Source organism: Trichoplusia ni, chromosome 22 (genome assembly GCF_003590095.1).
Source record: "Trichoplusia ni isolate ovarian cell line Hi5 chromosome 22, tn1, whole genome shotgun sequence".
In the NCBI taxonomy this organism is placed as follows: Eukaryota; Metazoa; Arthropoda; class Insecta; order Lepidoptera; family Noctuidae; genus Trichoplusia; species Trichoplusia ni.
Genome location: NC_039499.1, coordinates 6,065,431 through 6,079,278, shown reverse-complemented (window position 1 = coordinate 6,079,278; position 13,848 = coordinate 6,065,431). Strand labels below are relative to the sequence as shown.

Below are 13,848 nucleotides of genomic sequence, written 5' to 3'. Positions count from 1 at the left end.
AACATAAAAATTCAGATGGTTCTTAGTATTTACCTTGAAAAATACCAAACAATAAAAACACATTTAGTTTAATATTTATATCGATTTATTAACTAAATAATACTAGGTATTATATAGAACTATAATATTCTCTAAGAACAAGTGTTAACACGGGGCTATCATGTAACGCCGCTGCCGGCTGCGAGAGGGCGCTGCGGAGCGACACCGAGTCCTAAACACGAGGAGTGTCTGATACTTACCTGTTTGCAGTTTACATCAGTCAATATTCCCAATTACTTTACATCTTATGAGTTGTGACCTGTAGTCATGTGTACTACATGCGTTAATTATTCTGAGTAAACAATCAAGTCTATGGTAGTCTATTTCGTATGAGATCATTGCCGGCTTTTTTGTATAAAATAAATACTTTAACTAAACCTTCTGAAAGAATATAAACAATCACTACCGGACGAGAGGCGACCGTCGATAACATTTGACCTACTTTAATTTACCTATGCTAAACATTTTATGTGATTTAGGAGAATCCAAATGTTTTAATTTTGTTTTATCCACAATGTAGCCTTTAATATTATTATTATATAAATTAATTAAAATGGCCACATCGTTCACAAATTGTCCGGTGATGAGCAAATATTCCGCGGAAATAAAACTAATCACACAATCACACGCTTTACAGTAAATTCTAATGTTCGGTGCTCAGCAGCCGAGTGGCTTGCACTGCACGCCCAGCTCCGTGCACCAGCACTCCTGGCACGGCGTCGACAGCTCCGCGATGATCCTGCCAACCCTGTACATCCTGCCGTAGATGTTGCAGCCGGCGAGCTTCAGAAGGCCTGCCCCTACTCCTGGGAGTCCCCCCAGGTTCGGAGGCCGCGGACCTTCGTGCGCCACAGGCTTAAACGAGTCGGATACTTCTTTGATTTCAGGTTGCCTCTCCGTCGTGGTCTTTGGAACCGGCCGCTTAGTGGTCTTATTTGTGATCGGTCGAGGGGTGGTCCGTTTTATGGCCGTTGCTTCTCCGAGCACCAGGTGGTCAATTCTATTTACCATGTTTGGCGCTTTTTGAGGTATGTAGGGTTGTGGAGGAAGGGGTATGAAGGGTGCAACAGAAGGTGGTCTTCTAGTGGATGTGATAACAGGTGTGGGTTTACTGGAAGGTGCATTGGTAATCTTTTTGGTCGGGGCGGCAGTGGTCGACTCATAGGTATCACTCAGCAGCAGTTTGAGCATACTTCCCAACGAGAATCCTTCATCATCGTCGTCATCATCATACTCTTGTGAGGTATCGTTGACCTCCTTGATGGGTGTTGGTGTAGTTGTAGTTGTTGTAACTTTAACAACAGGTTTTGGAGTGGTACTAGGAGCAAGAGTTGTAGTTGGAACTGATTCAGTCTGAGTCGATGATACTTTAGTACTAGCGATCTTTTCATTGACATCCTTTACAATTGCCTTCTCGGTAGTCACCATGTCTTTATTACCAGCAACATCAGCTCCAGTAAAATCAAGAGTGACTGGTGATGACTCATTCTTCTGTACAACCTTAGTTTCATTAACTTTTTCTTCTTTTTTCGACGTATTTGTATTTTTATCTGCAATTACAGTTCGCCAAAATTTAGTTGTATAATAATATTTTATTATGATAAAATTAGGGTTTGTTTAAACAGTTTAAAGCAAAGCTGATGTTATACCTATAAGGCAGGCGGGGTCCTGGCTCGGCCTGCACCGCAGCTCGCCCCATTGGCACGTGCATGTCGAGCAGCGGATCTCCACGGAGTCACCCTCGGCTACCGAGCGCTGGTCCTCCGTCGTACACGAATCTGAAACACAATTATAATGTTGGTACATTTTCTGAAATTTTAACAGCGTCTAATGACTTTGCTCAAATTGCAGTACCTTTAGTTATATCAAGTTGCATAGAAGTAGTAAGATGCGGCACAGACGCAGCCGGGGGCGTGCTCGCGTAAACTGTGAAGTACTCGTCTAGGATACCCGGACCTTTCGGTACAAACCCACCTGAAACACAAAATACTCGTTTTGTATCTCTGCATTACTTTTACTAGGTTAACAAAGTGAATAAGTGTGGTGCTTAATTTTAAAATGCAAAATATGGCGGTAACTGTTTTACCTTCGGTCTCCACAGGTGGCGAAAATAAATTGACACTCGGAGTCTCTAATTCAAATGTAGAACTGGTGGTGGGTACGTTGGTGACGGCCTTAGCTTCAGACAAGTGGCTTCCCAGCGACGTCGACACGGTGTACTCATGGACTCCCAGATCACTCTGCACTGGGTACCTGTGACTGGTTAAGTCCACGTCTTGTGTTATAGTTGGGTAGGAAGGCTCCACTTTCTCCGATATGAATACTGGATACTGCGTAGGATTGTAGATGTCCTCTCGTCTGGTTGGGTATGGCTCCTTTGAGTCACCACTAGGATAGTACACGGGAAACTTGTCCTCTCGCTCCAATATTGGGTATGTGATGGCGTCTTTTGTCGGTTCGTCGTCGACCACCGCATCGGCTGCCACAAACGGTATAATTCTGGAAATAAACAAACATAACGAATAAAGATAACGCTACACTTAAGCCCCAACAATATAAGTATGGAATATTTGAAGGCTTACTTTAAATTAGGCAATGATGGAGGCAGTGTCGGTTCAGTATAATCGTAATCATAGTCCCCTTTCGTTTTCTTTGAACTATTAAAAGTATCGACCGAGTCGGAGGGCGCCGGTATCTTCGACACCGTCATCACCGGTCTGGTGGTGGAGTGGCTGGTGTTGGTCATGAGGGAGCTGGTCACGTTTATGGTGAATGTATCGTTTTCATCAAAGCCGCCGTTAACGCTTCTATCAGTGATGATATCGTTAGGGGAGTAAGTCTGGGCTTCTATGTTAACGATGGGTACTCTCGGCATGGCTTCCATTTGTATTCTTTCAGTGTCGTTAAGGGGGATGCTTAAAGGTAATGATGTGGATGACAGTTCGGCAGTGCAGTTAATAGTTCCGTTAATGACAATTTTAACTGTTCCTTCGGGTTGTTCCGTGGTATTATCAGAAGTTACTTCACTGGTAGTTTCTACCAGTTTACCGGAGGTGACTGGGTCTACAGTAGTAGTAAGATTGCCGGTGCTGGATGTTCTATTAGTATTTTGTTCTGTGTTTGGACTGAGTCTTGCGGGTGGTTCGCTAGTTTTTCTTTTAACTTTAGTGGTGGTTATCAAGTGGTTTTTAGTAGCTGTCGCGGTTGGTGTATCCTTCACTGTGTATATTCCAGTTATCGTCTGGGTAGTACTTTCGATCTTGCTCGATTTCGAAAGGTGAAGCGCTCGATTGTCGTACTTCGTAGAGACCATAGAGTTTTCTATTACTTGACTCGATGGGTGCTCTGGGAATGAAGCAAGATTCGTAAACATACTGTATAAACAAACCTCAAAACACTTTAAAGTAACATTTATTGTTAATTACAAGTTCTACTAAAGCACATTATTTACTGAAGATGAGTTATGATACTGGTGAAGGGTACAACACATATCGGCATCTAATTGTTACTCCAGTGACAGAAAGTGTTGTAAGTCAACAGTGACAGGAGTGCACGGTGCTATTAGTCACCAAGTCTGAATGTATCTGAATACTTCTACCTAGTCGATCTAGACGTTTGGGTCTCTGTGTGCTCCGGCTCGGCGGAAGACGCCAGGTTATATAGGATGGTCCATCTTCCGACTGAGCAGAAATAGCAGGATGAGTAGAGTGCAAAATGTGTATGTATAGTGCACCCTGCCACTGATTGCGCTTTTAGGGCAAATAATATAGGGATATCGTTTAAGCATATCTTGCTAAGACGTCATATTAAGAACTGACTATCCTTATCATGATCCTTAAACAATCATTCTCTGGAAATTTTAAGTTAAAAAAATCCCTTATAACATGTATGTAGTATGATTGTATTCTTACTATGTTTATTATGGTCACAGATGTACTGGTGCGCGCAGCAGTCGCCGAGCGCGAGCAGCGGCCGGCAGCCGCTCAGCGCCGGCGCGCAGCTCATGGCCTGGCAGCGCACGGAGCCGTGCAGGCAGAAGCAGGCTGAGCAGTTGCCACCGCTCGGCACACTAGCGCCCTCCTTTACCCACTGACCATCCACTAGACAATCTGTAACGTTGCGCCGTGTAGGTTAGATTCAGATTGTAATGATAATGATTTTTGTAAGTATAATTATGGTAATAAATAAGTAGTTTACCAAATTCATGAGATAGATGTTGTTCGTCGGAGCGGTCGCAGTAGTAGCGCTGCGGGCAGCAGGCGCCGGCGGCGGGGCGCGGCGCGCAGTGCGGCGGCGGCGGCAGGCACGAGGGCCGGACGCAGCGCCGCGCGCCCTGCAGGCAGAAGCACTGCTCGCACGCCGTGCTGGAGCCCATGGCCGAGCCCGCCGCGTACACCGTGCCGCCCTCCACGCACGCTGGGAACACTCCAGTATCATCAGCAGTGAGCGTGACGCTCAATACTCTTACACTAACTTCAGTGTCGGACATTTACTAACTTTGGATCTTTCAATAAGACTATTTCACATAGGGACTACGACTGTTTCTAAGAAAAATTGAACAATTTAAATTATTCACTATATTAAACATTAATTTTATTCATAACAGTAACATCGAAAGTCAACATACCGTGGCTGAGTGAGGACGGTGTCGAGACGTCTGCTGCCTCCTCATTCTCGAAGCGAGCCACCGCGCCGTGTTCTGTGTAAGTCACACCATCTGTAAATAAGATTCGCAACATTTGAAGAGTCACCCTAAACAAACTACACGAATAAAATGAATGCAATCTCAATAGAAACTAAAAGGATTAGTCGCTGTGTGACCAATAGTGGTTGATGGACTGAAGTAGCGAGGGATGACCTTCATTATATTCTTCGCCTGTCAAAAGATAGCACTATGGAAAGCTATCAAACAATCCGTGAAAGTGATAATCCGTCGGAGCAACACGTCATGAAGGTTGATAACGGTGATAATTATGATTATGTAGGTACCTGGGCAGTGCATCTCAGGGCAGCAGGAGCCCCGGCGATGCCTGACGTGGCAGCGGCGCGGCATGGGGTCGGGCAGCGGCGCGCACGCGCGGCGGCGGCACGTCAGCGCGTTGTGCACGCACAGGCAGCGCAGGCACTCCTCGCGCGTCGTCACCAGCGCGCCGTCCGAGAACCACCGGCCCTCGTACAGGCATCCCGGGGGCATGGCTGCTTTACCTGGACGAAACACGATCCATTATAGACTAGCTTTTCAGCGTATACACATATATTATATAGGCTTGTTTATGATATTCATTGACTATAGATTTAAATAGACGCTGACGATGTCCAGATAGGAATAGACAATAGATTTATTTAGTATTTCTCTTGAACAATGACTTTCCATTCAGCGTAGATAAATTAACATGCTTAGGTAATAATTTCCTGTTTCTCCTAGGTCTAACGTCAGAAATCTTGGACAAAGACTTATTAATATATTATCATGATAAAAGTGCAAACAGTTATAGATAGCACTTACTTCTTAACGTCAAACGGCGCTGTGATAGTTGTTGAGCTAAACTGTTAAATATACCAACATTGTCAGAATCTGAAAAAAGAGAAATATCGTTAGTAATATGTTGAAGGGAAATAGAATGCTCATGTTCCCCAAAGTAGACGACACCAGTGATACACGAATGCAGCCCATGTCTACATTTACAAGTTTACGTTTCAAAATTGCCTCTTTTTTTCTAGTTAAATTTAGGAACCTTAAAGTAGTTATTGAAAAAACAACAACTAGCAAGAAAATGTTGATTTTATTCTTTTGCCAATCGAAATGTGACATTATAGTTAAAGCGCGCATGCGCCGGACGATGCGCAGGCGCAATAAAAACCAGGACCAGTCTGCCGGGTGTCGGGCCACACAGACCGATACCCTGGACTACAGCGGAGCTCATTCAGACGTTCTTTTTCAAAAGGAACGGAGAATATACCTACCTACAATGGTTTGCAAACTGCTTATCATAAAATACTGTAAAATTTCGAAAAGTATTGTTAATATAATTTATTCCACTAGAACTTCAAAATTAAAAGGGCGTCCACCTGATACGGAAAAATAACATTTATAATCAGCACGCCTACACACCGCGCGTCACGACGTCACATTAAAACATCCAAATATCGACACGACATCAGCCTTCACCGTTACTCACGAAATATTATAAACTAAAATATCCAATAAAGCCATATACGTGCTCAAAACAAATAGGTAGGTAAGTAATCTACTCATCTTAGATCACAGGTAAACATCTTGGAACTGTCGTGAACATAAGGAGGGCATTGACCCGCGGCCAATCAAAACAGAGACATAACAATATAGTTTACTACGATGATATCTGGAGATAAGCCGAGACAGGCGATACAGGTTGTGTAGTATGGCCATAGCGTGGGTATCGAGCAGGAACCCGGCCGCGGCGTGGGAACCGGCCGGCGCGTGAATGAGCCGCCCACGGCTCGGCCGGACCTGTCCGCAACACTGGACAGTATGACTCCACACAACCTAGCCTTACTAGGCTCACGCTAAACCTAGCTCTCAAATTGGATGATTCGTGACCATTGCCTAACACATTAGTGCTAAACGATACTAAAATTATTTTTGAAAGAAATATTGAATGGCGAGCTATCGATAATTTTGTTGTTTGTAAATATTTCGTTTGATTGAACAGTATCCGAAATTCAAAAGCAAACATATTCTACATGTTTACATTATTATAATATAGTACATTGCGGATTACAATGACACTGAAAAACAATACGATTGTGAAACGGTGACATCATTATAAAATAAAACCCGATTGCGTTTCTAGAACAATCCCTATTCAGTATATGAAAAGGACTTATAAGTGTTAGTGATATAACATAATTATAGTATGCAATCAGTAAAAAACATATCTCTATTGAATGTAAGTACCAAAATAGTAGCTTGTGGAAGCTTAACTAAAACAAGTTGAAACTAAAATTGAGGCGACTTGACCAACAGAATAAATTGTAGAGGTCAATTATTACGAAATTTGTGCTGATGTTAGGCAACCTGAATCCATTTCCTATCCAGTCAGAAGAAAAAAATCATTACTATACATCAATCTACAAATCAGAAACAGGCTTTACAAGAACATAAAACTAGTATGAATCGCCGCGCTACCCGCCCCCCGCCCCCCGCCCCTCTGCTCATACAAGTTTGACGTAACAGTGATGTCTCGCAGGTTTTGCTCGCAGACGCGTTCATTCAGGTACGTGGGTGGTCCTTTGACCCCGAGCCCTGGTCTGCGGACTGCGCGCATCCAACCTCTTGCAACTAACACTGCCAGTTCTGCGCGCATGTGCCGACGGCAAAACAGAATAGGTATAAATAGAAGTCAAAACTAATTATCATCGGCAGTGATACGACTGTTTGTATATCGTGGGAGAGCAGCGTGTACGTTAGCATGTCATGCTAAAACATAAGTAGCCATAGAAATATGGAATGGAACTGGGCCGTGCGAGCCGCTGTCGCCCGTGAATATATAATGGATGTATAAACTTGTTAACAATTTCTGGCGAAACCTCCGGACTTTTTCCCACTATTATGACAGATTGACAGCATACTTTCCCATAGCCGTCACACTGACTAGCTCCATGTAATGCGATACCAAAAGTGAAGGCTGTTACTGTTCTCGTACATACTAATTAATTTTCAGTGCGAAACGCCATTTGTTAAACTAGCCCAAAAACACTAAAACATACTTATACTTAATACTACGAAAAGTTCTGATGAGATAATTAGATTATGTTCAAACGAAGAAATTTAAGTGAAACATGTTCCGCTAACACTAGCACGATGATTTACACAAAGTATGCTAAATTTACATTTACAGTGAGAGGATTTGTAGTATTATTTCCTAAAAAGTCATAAACACTAAGTCAGACCTAGAAACGCAGCAAACGGTAACATGTTGTGACATCACATCATGTACAATTAATGCAAACAACAAATTGTTATAAGTATAGAGCAGAAGTCCGTTACAATGGCAGCCTAAAAAGAGGTCCATATTAGAATAGAATATGTCAGTAATAAGTAATAACTGTAGGCTAACAATGGGAGCTTCCCATGGTGGTGCGATGGGAACTAGCCGGCAGACGTTTCCGCTCGGCGGACCAGCCCGGGAACAACCGACGTAGGGCTAACACCGAACACTACTGTACTAACCCAATACTGACCACACAATATTACAATTATTTTTGTAAGTCATGATTACAAATGGAATTCTTTAGAATTTAAATTTCCATGTCCTTTGAGGAAATAAGAATTGAACAGTAATTAATTTCAAGAAAATCAATAATTTGCGTATCTGGGGGACGGTCATATGAAACTCATCCAAAAAGCTTATCATATATTTTCACTTCTATTATGTTAGTCCAGTACTCCTTTCGAATGTTGTGTGGCAGCCCTACGGAGTGGTCGAACGAGACTCGTCTGAGCATTGTCTCACAACCAGATCGTATCTCCCGACACCGGCCAACAATCGCCACTAACTGTACCGCCGCCGGTTCAAACACTCATTACACTTAAACTTCACATTTTCCTCAATCATTACTTGAACAACATTAATGTGTTCTACATCTTTAGTTAAACCGTTTTTAGTTCTCATAAAGTCGCGACTTAAGGAGTCAAGAGCTTGTCGAAAACCTCGTTAAAGGCAAACATCTTGTATGGAGACAGACAGACAAATATTACATCAAACGTCATAGTGTAACTGTGTCTGCGACCAAAATATGTCAATGGTATTTGAGTTTTGATGTGTCCAGTCCAGAGTAGTTGTTAGTAGGCAATGAGTTGACTTGTGGTAGAGAAACTGACTGTAACTTAAGATAAATGTTTTTTTTCGCTCACTTCGATTCTATGCAAATCGGGTCACTCGTCACTCTACAACTGGGTCGACATAACTTACTGTAAACAATACGCTTGACAGTTATTATAAGTATTCATTACTATCTTTGGAAAAAAAATACCGGTACAAAAGAAATCTTCCTGATGACTGAGGTATGTATGACATGTGTCGTAAATAATTGAAAAGAAAAAATCTTTATCGTCTGATCTATAAAAATATAAAAAAATAAACTGTATCTACTTGTATCGATTAGAATATAAAACGCAAGTTCCTTTTGCCAATAAAATTGAAAAAAAATTGACAGAATATAATATAAACGAATAAAATTTTTTAGCCTTAGCCATATTGATATAATAAACTGATTTTTTAAATCGTTATTAAGAGACGAAACGAAATCCGAAGTATTATGGTGCAAGACAAGAAAACCAGTGACAGGAAATTTATTGGGTCTTGATAACAAAACCAAACTGTAGTATACAAGCAAATGTCCCAGTAAAATCCAATTCCATTTTAATCGAACCAGTAAAAACTCACGGGCAATTTCCCCATCAGAAGAGTAGAGTTATCCCTCCATATTATAAAGTTGAGCAAATCGAGTTTTAAAAACAATAATGCAGTCGGTACCATGAGTACGTAAGTGGGTGAACTGGTGAGCTTGAACTTGTCACTGGCGAAGTAAACTATGTGTGAAACAAACGGCACTCGCCTCACAGCATTACGTATTCCGGCTGGCCTGCGCCCGCGCAGCGCTCACTAGCTCTTAGTATTGGCGCTCATTCATTGCTCCACTCGTAACATATGAATGTACAGAAGGCTCATGGTTAGCCTTAAGGTCTTAAGCTTGTTAGACAAGGGAGAATTACCGATCTACTATCGAAACAAAAACGAAAGGGTTCAATCCAAATTTACTGATTTAACTTAATTGCACGGATAGACGAGTGGTAAATAAAAAACCCACTTTGTGCGACGTGTCGCGGAGTCGAACTTCACATATAACACGATGCACAAATGCTTGTGCTGAATCTAGGTGTCTTTGTGCACGTAATTTGAATATTTGTGAAAACCCCTGATAATAGCTTAGTCGTTCAAATAAAAAGTTATACATATGTATAAACCTAACCTTCTGCCTAAAATATTTGGAGTGTCATTCAATAAGCCATGACTCAAATTGCTAAGAAATACACAATCGTTCTTATTGCCTAGTAATAAGGGTCGGTTTCAAATGCAACACTTTAATTATAGGAATGTTAAGTTGTTGTGGATATAGCGGGCCCTCACATTAGCATAGATTACGGCAAACTACAAAAATCCTCTTTTGGTGATTTATGAATGGCGCGCGTTGTGAGAGCGTCCTCGAATATAGAAATTAATTGATAGCATATTTACAGTGCGTTGGCTCGAAGATAGACTATTTTCCCCATTTTGGACACAGAAGTTCAGTAACCCGAGCAAAAAGTTTAGTAACGCACATTATAATAAGCACATTTAGTTTAAAATGCGAGACTCGACTCAAGGGTACGCAAGAGAAAGAGTACGTCTACTAAGTACTGAATGAAAACTAAAAGTAATTGAATTGTTATGAGCAGTAACGAGGTTAAATTTAATACGAAGTATTTTAACCTGCGACTTTCATAAAAAATTACTAATTCTTTCGCGTGAGAATCACGCAGGACATGTAGAATGGATTGAGTCCACTGAAACACTCGCGCTTCAAGTCTGTGATCTCATCTCATTCTCTTCACAATTATTATTTTACAGCTATTGTTTCAAAAATGACTAATGACTACTTTCCCTGTTCGTAACCAAATAATATGCATGAATGCCCAAAAATTCCCCTACTTCACTTACTATCAACACTGTTTTAACTCTATCTACTAGCCAATTCCTGAGGAGGACCTTTTTTGTAAGATCTATAAATCTAAGTTGACCCGGCTCAAATTGAACAAAGAGGTACCTACTTACAAAATATTCGCGCTCTTGGAGAGTGCAGTAGCATTTACTAAACGTTATCAACATTTCCAGCCTTCTGTCTTGACAGACTGGAATCAATCACTATAAATACTAATAAACATTTGGTTTTCAACACATGTAGTCAATATAATACTATAATCAGTAATTTCATACAAAATATGCATGTTTCATGTTCCGGCCCGTGAATAAAAAACAAGTTTATACACATAATAATTAAAACAATGACTATAACAAAGGCTTCACAGGCCTTAAGTATTCACATCACATTTAATTGCGTGGTTCTAAGCGACCTCAAGAACGTTTTTCAAAAATATTTTATCTAATTTAGGTATATCTGGTTTGCCTCTGCAAAAATAGTATATTATCAAAGACCTAGATAAAAGTTACCTTTTATAATATTAACTTAGAAATAATTTATCCTAAACTTGTTAAAGTATTTGTTTAAACAACTTACATATTTATTTTTTTGTTTTTAATTTTTATAAGCATCTCGTTAAGATTCAAAATGTTCGCAAATGCCCTTAGAAAATAATACTCTCTTCTTGTACCTAAACCCAGACTAACAATAGCTGTACGCATTAAAATATAGAAACTGTGGTCGATTGTTTCATATTATTATGTAAATGTGTAGTCCTGCGCGCTCCAGTGACACAGAGCCGCGCCGCCGTGTGCTACTGTGGTACTCTACTGGTCAATGAGACGATTGTCGTTGGTATATAGAAATATAAGATATCAACTTAATGTTTGGATTATGCTAGTATGTAATCTATTGAAATTCCAAATGCACACACTGTTCAAAAGTTTGGCCTCTCCAATATTTCATGAAAATAAGATGTAGTAGCAAATGATATGAAAAAAATATGTAGCGAAAAGTTACTAATTAATAAATTGCAAGTTTAAAATTATCAACTACCCCATGACATTGAAAATATTTTAAATATAGAAACGTAAATAAAGAACTGAAGTTAAAGTACGCTTGAAAAATCATTGTCAAGTTCACAGCGCGACTCTCAATCGCGCGTTGAACTCTTCTGTAAGGGGATACGATGAGCAACTTTGCGAATGTCAAAAATGAACTCCGTTGGCATAATTTTATCTCAAAATTATACCAGTTCAAGTACTGAAGAGGACGTTGCATTAAACATGTGTTTAAACACTTAAAAAATACGTTACTTTTAATTTTTTTATACGAAATTGAGACCAAAATACATACGGTCAGCTGGTGGCAAAAATATCTTCATCTATGAATTAATAGAACTCACACTTTACCCGATCGAAATCACGTAAATTAAAATATTACTTTGAGGCTTTGACTACGTTCTATGTAAATCAAATAACAAAATCCGATAGGAATCTGTACAAGTTGAGTAAAAAAGGCAATAAAATAGTGTTGAGGGCGGTAAATCCTTCGCATATATCACTGGGGTCGTCGACCGTTGGATTTGCATGGCGATGGCGACGGCGGTGGTACAAAGGACCTGCGTGCGCGGCGACGAGCAGCGCGGCGGCGGCGGCGGCGAGCGCCTGCGCGGGGAACATGCTCGCGTGCGGCCGACACTCGTGGCGCGCGACACTGCACTGACGCACTCACGCCGCGGCCGCGCTGCTGCGCCCGCGCACACATCATGCACGCCCTAACAATCTATAGACCAGACACATTGAATAAAAAATATAAACAATCGTGAACACTTTGCAGTGGGATATCTGTGTCTTAGGTAGAAACAACTTCTTCATTCCTCTGTAATTAGAAAAAAGAAAAGCTTTCTCAGTAAACGTAACTTTACAACAAATCATGAAGCTTCAGGTAACCTAACAACGTGCATCAATCAAACTACAAGCATTTGACAGACTGATGAATAAATTTAATTCCACAATTATTGTAAAGCAAAAATGATTTCGTTTACAGTACTTAGTTTGCAAAATCTATTGAAATTTGACTGGTCATGAGTATAAACCACTTATTATATTACACAAAAATACCTTTATTCTATGAATGAATAACATAAACTAAGTAATAATAAAAGTTTTCATGACCTTAAGAATCAGTTGCTATTGAAATTCAAAATACATCGATTTGATTTCCCTGTCTCTACGTTCGTAAGTCTGCTGCGCGCCCAAATCGCCGCCCGCCGCAGGGCGCGCCGCGCTCCGCGGTTGATTAACGACTCGTCCTTGTGCAAACCGCAATTTATTGTTTAATACCCTCGCGGTCAAGCTGGACCTATATCAAGGGCCCGGGGAATTCGGTGAAATACTTAACGTTAAAGATTTTATATTTTGTTCAATATTATCTTCGTAAGACGAATTGAACTACGTAGTATTTAGTTATTTAAATACTTAACATCTTATGAAGAGAATAAGTCTTGGTAATCCAGTTAGAATCACATGGTATATTAACAAAAACATTAACAAAATTCATAAATCACTCAGACAGTATAATTCCGCAGTCTTTAAATTTAAACCATGCAAAAGCTACGTCATTTTGTAAACTCTTTTTTTCGGACCTATCAAAAACAGCTTATAAAATCTGAATAAGTGATGAATTGAGTGAGTCGAATCGTAACTTTAAAAGTTCCCAGACGTAACGTCTCCTGCAAGTCAAGGGCCAGGTCAACGACCTGAGCGGGTGTCCTCGGCGACTGGTACCAGCTGATCGCTGATTTGACAGCCCGGAGGCCGCTGTGGTATTCCAGCCTTTTTGTCATCTGTAATTTGGGTTGCACACATCTACGAAACTTTAACAACCTGCTTTCGAAGGCCGCGAAGAGCTAGTGTTAAATCCAATTTGAATGAATAGCTTTTTTATACTCAACAGGTGTGTAAACTTTTTCAGTAGACGGACCATTACTTTTTTGGCCACACTTTTTTACTACAAAACAATTAATCGATCGCCCGATAGCCCGCGATCGGAATTAAATTTATTGATCGTGGTGATTAGACTCGC

General features: G+C 40.7%; 1 protein-coding gene across 2 annotated transcripts; it reads right to left on the bottom strand.

Annotated features, from left to right (window-relative positions):
* Positions 1 to 67: 67 nt before the first annotated feature.
* LOC113504479 (mucin-5AC-like) lies at positions 68 to 12,812 on the bottom strand. Of its 2 annotated transcripts, none has more exons than XM_026886780.1 (11): positions 12,383 to 12,812; positions 5,546 to 5,614; positions 5,029 to 5,244; positions 4,667 to 4,756; positions 4,237 to 4,455; positions 3,951 to 4,148; positions 2,622 to 3,384; positions 2,126 to 2,538; positions 1,894 to 2,013; positions 1,689 to 1,817; positions 68 to 1,589 (listed from the first exon to the last, which is right to left on the bottom strand). In XM_026886780.1, exons 1-11 carry the CDS (start codon positions 12,441 to 12,443, stop codon positions 697 to 699), a joined length of 3,171 nt encoding a protein of 1,056 aa, XP_026742581.1. In that variant the 5' UTR covers positions 12,444 to 12,812; the 3' UTR covers positions 68 to 696. The 2 variants fall into 2 exon arrangements, with proteins under 2 accessions (XP_026742581.1, XP_026742582.1); XM_026886781.1 differs by lacking the exon at positions 12,383 to 12,812 and adding an exon at positions 6,004 to 6,009.
* Between the last annotated feature and the right edge of the window lie 1,036 nt (positions 12,813 to 13,848).